This window comes from Gekko japonicus, unplaced genomic scaffold (assembly GCF_001447785.1).
Source record: "Gekko japonicus isolate JY-2015 unplaced genomic scaffold, Gekko_japonicus_V1.1 scaffold2882, whole genome shotgun sequence".
Classification (NCBI taxonomy): domain Eukaryota; kingdom Metazoa; phylum Chordata; class Lepidosauria; order Squamata; family Gekkonidae; genus Gekko; species Gekko japonicus.
Window position 1 is genome coordinate 68,582 of NW_015173762.1, and position 8,299 is coordinate 76,880.

The 8,299-nt window shown below is 45.9% G+C and overlaps 1 protein-coding gene across 1 annotated transcript in view; it reads left to right on the top strand.

The window, feature by feature from the left end:
- LOC107120742 (collagen alpha-1(IV) chain-like) overlaps positions 1 to 8,299 on the top strand; it is a gene marked incomplete at its 5' end in the record, with an annotated part of 105,721 nt that overhangs the window by 61,733 nt on the left and 35,689 nt on the right. Inside the window, 4 exon segments of the mRNA XM_015423513.1 lie at positions 1,740 to 1,853; positions 2,980 to 3,147; positions 5,845 to 5,934; positions 7,699 to 7,851. Coding sequence (XP_015278999.1) covers positions 1,740 to 1,853; positions 2,980 to 3,147; positions 5,845 to 5,934; positions 7,699 to 7,851 — 525 coding nt within the window.

Sequence of the window (8,299 nt, forward strand, 5' to 3'; positions counted from 1 at the left end):
CCTGGACATCACGTAAAGCTGAGGAAGGGTTGAAGAGCCAGTTTGGTGTAGTGGTTAAGTGCAAGGACCCTAATCTGGGAGAACCGGGTTTGAATCCCCGCTCCTCCACTCGCAGCTGCTGGATGACCCTGGGCAAGCCATAGTTCTCTCAGAGCTGTTCTTGAAAAAGAGCAGTTTCTGTCAGAGCTCTCAAAGCCCCGCCTACCTCACAGGGTGGTGTCTGTTGTGGGGAGGGGGAGGGGGAGGGAAAGGAGTTTGTAAACTGCTCTGAGACTCCGAGTGAAGGGTGGGGTATAAATCCAATCTCTTCTCTCTTCTGCTGCTTTTAAAAGTCTTGGGTTTCTTCTTTTTAAAATACTGAAACATAAACATGCTGGTAATTGTTTTGAGGAAACCATAGTTTTGCTTTATTATTATTATTGCATGCTGTTGGCAGTGCAGATTCCTCAGAAGAAATAGTTTTATTATAGGGGCTTTTTCTTTCATTGATCAGCAGCCCGACATAAAGTTTGAAAAGGGAACAAAAGTGGTGATGGTTAAAAAAAAAAAAGCTTCAAAGGCCCTGGTCACACGGGCCAGATAATTCGGGGAGGAGACCTGGCTCTGACGCAGCCTCCGGCCTTCCTCTAGCCTCCCTGGCTGGTTAGTTTGATCTCAGCTATTCCCCTTAAATAGTAGCTCCGGTGTCAGACAATTAGAGGTAATTCCTACCCAGCACGTGGTGACTCTAGATCATGAACTGTCAAGATCTTGGCAAGTCACAATTAAAGTGGACAGTTTACAGCTGCGTGGAATGTTACAACTGATGATAGATAACAGGTGTTTGCTGTTTTCGTGCACGTGATTCTGCTACAACTTACAGGTGCCTTCTCAGTGCAAACACAACCCAACAGGCCTGTTACGTGACACGTGTGCCTTCAGCTATGTTGAATGTATTGTTTTAGGAACCACCGTATATCATTTTCTCTTAATCATTCCAGGATCTCCAGGAACGAAAGGAGAGAAGGGTTACACCGGTGTCCCCGGGCGAGACATGCCAGGGCTAAAAGGGGATAAAGGTAGCCAGGGACAATCTGGGCTGCCAGGCTTGCAAGGACTGCCGGGCTTACCTGGCCCACAAGGAAAAGAAGGGCAGCCGGGTTTTCCAGGTACTCGTTCTACCTTCTAACGAACGACTGCATGCTACGTCACCACCTCGCTGATGGGTTAAAAGAGTATGTTGTTGCAACAGGTGGGGATAGGAGGAGGATGACTCAGGCTAGTCTGATCTCGTCAGATCTCAGGAGCTAAGTAGGGTCGGCCCTGGTTAGTCCTTGGATGGGAGACCGTCTAGGAAGTCCAGGGTTGTCACGCAGAGGTAGGCATAGAGATGCGAAGGCCCGGAAAAAATTTTCCGTTTTTTCGCTGAAGCATTTTTGTTTTTTTCTGAAAAATTGGAAAAAAGGACCTGGGACAAAGGGCACTTGAGAAAGAGCTAATGTCATCTCCTGCTTCTAAGACGCCCGATGTTGTGGTTTTATTGCTTTGGTTTTGAACTGATCTGTATTTTTACATACGCGAGCCACTTTGAAGTCCTACAGTGCAATCCTACGCAGAGTAATCCTCTTCAAAGTCCATTGATGTCAAGGTGCTTAGAAGGGTGTGGTTCTGCTTAGGAGAGCACTGCTGTAAGCCAAAAAGCAAGCTATCAATTGAATATGGACAGACAGACAGATGATGTTGTTTGATTTTCCATTTAGGTGACCCCGGGCCTTCTGGATTACCAGGTCTACAGGGATCTCCCGGTGTGCCAGGAATAGGTCCCCCAGGCCCCCCTGGTCCAGCAGGACAAACTGGGCTTCCAGGACCAATTGGTAATTTCCTGATTCATTGTTTCCTTTTCCACTTACATTTCGAATAATAGGCGTAGGCTGAGTGCCTTAAAACCAAGCACGTCAGTTCGGATTTGCACCATACAAAGCTCTCCCTGATGAACTGCGTGGATTTTTGCGTTTCCTAATATTTGCTGTGAACCTGGACATCACGTAAAGCTGAAGAAGGGCTGAAGCTGAAGAAGGGTTGAAGAGCCAGTTTGGTGTAGTGGTTAAGTGCGCGGACTCTAATCTGGGAGAACCGGGTTTGAATCCCCGCTCCTCCCCTCGCAGCTGCTGGATGACCCTGAGCAAGCCATAGCTCTCTCAGAGCTGTTCTTGAAAAAGAGCAGTTTCTGTCAGAGCTCTCTCAGCCCCACCTACCTCACAGGGTGTCTGTTGTGGGGAGGGGGAGGGAAAGGAGTTTGTAAACTGCTCTGAGACTCCGAGTGAAGGGTGGGGTATAAATCCAATCTCTTCTCTCTTCTGCTGCTTTTAAAAGTCTTGGGTTTCTTCTTTTTAAAATACTGAAACATTAACATGCTGGTAATTGTTTTGAGGAAACCATAGTTTTGCTTTATTATTATTGCATGCTGTTGGCAGTGCAGATTCCTCAGAAGAAATAGTTTTATTATAGGGGCTTTTTCTTTCATTGATCAGCAGCCCGACATAAAGATTGAAAAGGGAACAAAAGTGGTGATGGTTAAAAAAAAAAACGCTTCAAAGGCCCCGGTCACACGGGCCAGATAATGCGGGGAGGAGATCCGGCTCTGACGCAGCCTCCGGCCTTCCTCTAGCCTCCCTGGCTGGTTGGTTTGATCTGAGCTATTCCCCTTAAATTGCTACCCAGCACGTGGTGACTCCAGATCACGAACTGTCAAGATCTTGGCAAGTCACAATTAAAGTGGACAGTTCACAGCTGCATGGAATGTTACAACTGATGATAGGTAACAGGTGTTTGCTGTCAAAAGTTAGCCTTTTTCACGCACGTGATTCTGCTACAACTTACAGGTGCCTTATCAGTGCAAACACAACCCAACAGGCCTGTTACGTGACACGTGTGCCTTCAGCTATGTTGAATGTATTGTTTTAGGGACCGCCGTATATCATTTTCTCTTAATCATTCCAGGATCTCCAGGAACGAAAGGAGAGAAGGGTTACACCGGTGTCCCCGGGCGAGACATGCCAGGGCTAAAAGGGGATAAAGGTAGCCAGGGACAATCTGGGCTGCCAGGCTTGCAAGGACTGCCGGGCTTACCTGGCCCACAAGGAAAAGAAGGGCAGCCGGGTTTTCCAGGTACTCATTTTGTCTTCTAACTACGTCACCGCCTCACTGATGGGTTAAAAGAGTATGTTGTTGCAACATGTGGGTATAGGAGGAGGATGGCCCAGGCTAGTCAGATCTCAGGAGCTAAGTGGGGTCGGCCCTGGTTAGTCCTCGGATGGGAGACCGTCTAGGAAGTCTAGGGTTGTCACACAGAGGCAGGCCATGGCAAGGCACCTCTTCCCTTACAGGGTCACCAAAAAGTCAGCTGCAACTCGATGACACTTTATACCACCACGTGAGCAGGAAGGAAAACGTGGGGGTGTTACAATCCTTCACTGTTTCATTTCCTTCCCCTTTCTGGAGCAACTTCATGTCAGAAAGAACTCCATGAAATGGAGAGCAGAGCCCCCTTGGCTACGATCCAAGATGGCACAGGAGAGGAAGCCTGGGAAGTCTTAGAATTCCGTCAGTAGAAGGAATCAACGCAGCTATAGAGTGGTTTGGATGTCCCGAAAGAACCGGCAGTTTTTTGGGTCTTCGGCACCTGGCTGCTCTTCTGACCCTGCCTGCTGAAACTCCTGAGAAATGATTCGTGCGAAGGATAGTGCTGAGCAATGCTCCCTCTAAGCCGTGGAGTCTAAGTTGTGAGCAAAAATTCTGCTTCGTGAGCTACTGACATTAAAGTTGTGAGTGAGCGATTCGACTACTGCGTAAATTAGTTTGCTCTGGAGCCATCTCTTCCTGAGCTAAGACGACAGTGTGTGAGCTGGGGGCTAAGAAACTGTGAGCTAGCGCACACTCACTCAGGGGGAACACTGGCGCTGATTAGATTCGACACGAGAGACTATAGAAGTGGTTTGTTACCCCGCCACCTCTTCTGGTTCAAAGCGGGGACACTGAACACCAAAGGCCATCAGGAGGATAAAGAGACTCCAAGGATCCCTGGTTGGGTGCAAGCCGGCATCCCCGAGAGGCAAGAAAGATGCTCAGCAATAGCCCATTCAAGGAAGCTGCTGTCTGCAAGCTAGAGCAAAATTCTGTTATCAACTAATAGGGGTTAACTTTATTGGTTTAAGAATGTATAGCCCATCATTCTCATGGCTACCGTGCCCAGAGCATTAAAAACAATAAAAATAGCCTATGGGAGTCCCTTGGACTGCAAGAAGATCAAATCAGTCAATCCTAAAAGAAATCAACCCTGACTGTTCCCTGGAAGGCCAGATAATGAAACTGAAGCTCAAATACTTTGGCCACCAAATGAGAAGGGAGCACTCACTGGAGAAGACCCTGATGCTGGGAAAGATTGAAGGTCAAAGAAGACGGGGACGGCAAAGGATGAGATGGTTGGACAATGTCATAGATGCAACGAACATAAAACTGAGCGAACCTCAGAGGACGGCGGAAGACAGGAGGGCCTGGCGGGAGCTGGTCCATGGGGTCGTGAAGAGTCGGACTCGACTGTGCGACTGAACAACAACAACAAAATGGGTTTTCACGTAATCAGTCAGCCTAGAACCATTCGGATTATAATTCAGTTCAGATACAGCAAATAGGTAAACCTCTTAACAGTGAAGCTCCGCAATAACTTTCAGTAAAGCTTCTGAAGTTGGCTGGCTCATTTATGTTTTATTCATTTATTTTTACATGCATCTTATATGTCGCCTTTGTGCTGAATCTGTTGGGGATGACTTACACGGTCCCCGGCAAGCAAACGGAGAAGGTCACTTAGGAATTTCTCCAGGCAGGGCATTGTAAAGGGTAACACAAACATATCCTATGGCACCTTAAAGATTCACAGGCTTGTTATGACAGAAGCTTTTGTGGGCTAGAGAACACTTGGTGAGATGCATAAAATTTTCAGAGATACCCCCAGGCTTAGAAGCAGGGAAGGGTCAGCGGTAGTATCCGAAGGCAATGTACAGCAAGAAGTTATGAGGATCTCTGTGCGAACTTCTGACAAACAAGTTGACCATGCACCGTAGCCGTGACACAGAACACTGTCTTCCTAGGCTTGCTACGTTAATTTAACACCTATAATGAGAGAGGAAATGAGTATCACGACTGAATCTTCATTGGGTAGTATCAAACTTTCTGATAAATTTTATGTCAGCAATTTCATTTGCATATAAATGGCATTGACTGGACCACTGGCGTTTCATCGCCTTCCAATTCCACTGTTTACACCCCTTTTGCCTCTGGGCCCCTGTTTGCTGTCTGCCAGTGAATAACTTGCCATGCACCTGAGGACTGTTTAAGTCCATGAAAGTTTCTCACAAAATTGCTGGTCTATAAGATACCATAAGACTCTTGTTTTTTTGGGGGGTCTGGTGATAGAAAAGTTGTCGAATTAATAAGAAAGGGACAAAACAGAATTTATTTTATCAGTATCACTTTACTTCGTTGCGCCTTTCCCAGTGTTCCTGGGGGGGGGGAATTGCTAGATGGTTAAAAAATAAATAAATAACTGCTGTCTCAAGTTGTCTTTTATTATGCCAATAAAAGGTATTTGTTGTTGTTGTTGACAAATGTCTGTTCAAGGAAGAGAACCAAGGGAGGCGGAAGTAAACAGTGGTTAAGTGGATTGTTTCAAATATATCATTTAGACGTAGGGGTGGGGTTTTGGTGGTGATCGGCACTGCAAGTTCGTTGGACAGACCACCTGTTGGAGAGCAATGATGTAATAGTTCAGTCACAGATGTGTAAACAGTTCTTCCAATTCGGTTTTAGGACTCAAAGGAGAAATGGGAGTGATGGGAACCCCTGGGATCCAGGGTCCTCCTGGCCCTCTAGGATCTCCTGGACTTCCTGGTGAAAAAGGTAAGAATTATTTGCAGATGAACAAACTGAGTGAAGTCAGGTCTCTGGCTGAACGCAGCTATTCATCATCCCATTGTTAAAGATTGTGAGTTTGTTTGCAACACAGTAACTCCATTGAACATCAAGGCAGAGTGAAATTTGGTATACACATTCAGGCCACAATTCCTACTCTTTGCTTCCTGTCATTTAACCAGTTTTTAATCCATAAGATTAAAAATTCTCTTATCCCACGACTGCTAAATTTACTTGGGAGTCTTTGGTGAGGTACCTTGTCAAAAGCCTTTTGAAAGTCCAGATATATAATGTCTACCGGGTCACTGTTGTCTACATGCTTGTTCACTTTCTCAAAGAACTCCAAAATGTTGGCAATGCTGATTTTCCCTCAGCAGGCTTTGTCCATCTATGTGCCTAACAATTCTATCTTTGATTACAGTTTCTACTAATTTGCCAGGGACAGACATCAGGCTGACTGGCCTGTAATTTCCTGGTTCCCCTCTGGATCTCTTTAAAAAAGATTGCTGTAACATTTGCTACTCTCCAGTCTTCTGGTACGGCAGCTGAATTTAGTGATAGGTTACATATACAGGTTGGTAGATCAACTATCTCACATCTGAGTTTTTTAAGTACTGTCATCAGGACCTGGAGACTTATTCGTTTTTTATTTTCCCCAGTAGGTCTAGAACTTCATCTCTGGTCACCTCAGTTTGGCTCAGTTCTTCAGACTCCCTTCCTGAAAATAGGGGCTGTGGAATGGGTACATGCCCCACATTTTCCACAGTGAACACAGACGTAAAAAAGTCATCAAGCTTCTCTGCCATCTCCCCATCTTCCTTTCGCAATCCCTTTATTCCTTTGTCATCCAAAGGCCTCACTGCTTCTCTGGCTGGTTTTCTGCTCCGGATATATTTTTTAAAATGCTTATTGTTTGTCTTGATGCGTTTAGCAACCCACTCTTCAAAATCTCTTTTTGCATGATTAATTATTGACTTCCATTTCTTTTGCCAGAGCCTGTGGTCCCTCCTGTTCGATTCATTGGGGTAGACCTTCCACTTTTTAAAAGAAATCTCTTTACTTTTTATAGCTTCCTTGACTTGCATTGTTAACCACATAGGCCTTCTTTTAGACTTGGCAGTGCCTTTCCTAACCTGTGGAATCCATTCTATTTAGGCTTCACTTAGTGTGGCTTTAAGTCGCTTCCAAACATCATCTAGGGAGTTGAATCTCTTGTGTTTCCCCTTCAGCTTCCTTTTTACTATTCCCCTCATTTTTGTAAAGTTCCCTCTTTTGAAATCAAATGTTACAGATTTGAACTTTGGGGGTAACTTTCCTTTGACCTGAATGCTGAATTTAATAGCATTGTGGTCACTGTTCCCAATTGGTGTAACAACCTCTACATCTTTCACCAGGTTTTGAGACCTGCTCAGAACCAAGTCCAAGGTCAATACTCCTTTTGTTGGCTCTGTGACCAACTGTTGCACTGCACAGTCATTTATGATGTCTAGGAATCTCATTTCTACAGCGTGACTTGAGCACAGGTTTACCCAGTCAATGTGAGGGTAGTTAAAGTCTCCCAGTATAATAACATTATCTGCCTTAGTCACCTCCCTTATTTCCTTCTCCATCTCAAGATCAGCCTCAAAGGTTTGATCAGGTGGGCAATAGTACACTCCCACTTTTAAGTATCCCTTAGGGCCCAGTATTTCCACCCATATTGCTTCTGTTCTCCTGGGGGCATCTAGTATTCAGTGTGCACGTGTTTTTCAGGTGACGCTGGTTTTCCCGGAGTGCCAGGACTCAGAGGTGGCCCTGGTTTCAAGGGTGAAAAAGGTGAGGCCGGTCTGCCAGGAGAGCCAGGAAAAATGGACCACGTGGACATGGAGAGCATGAAAGGGCAGAAAGGAGATCAAGGAGACAGAGGTTCGTAAAGCTGAACGGCATCTGCCGCGGGGCACAGTCACTTGAAGATGACCCGTATTGGGTTTGGGTGGTGTTTACATCAGTGGCAAAGCAGATACCATTCTGGCTTATGTGCATGTGGAAAGAACTAACTTCATTTAAACATGTGAGAACTCCACAGATCATACCAGTGCTGCAGAACTGGCATAACTTGGTGCACATATGTTCTCTCCCCCCCCCGTTCTGCCATGGTCCCTTGTCACGGTTTTGTAGTCTGTCAAGCTATTCCCTTAAAATCTGAACCTAGACCGTGATGGCTCTTGTCCATAATGAGGATGAGTTGTCCTCCCTGCCAGACCTTCTGGCTGCCCCATAACAATGTCCTGCAAGTTCAGGAACATTGTCTTCCTTCCTTCCTTCCTTCCTTCCTTCCTTCCTTCCTTCCTTCCTTCCTTCCTTCCTTCCTTCC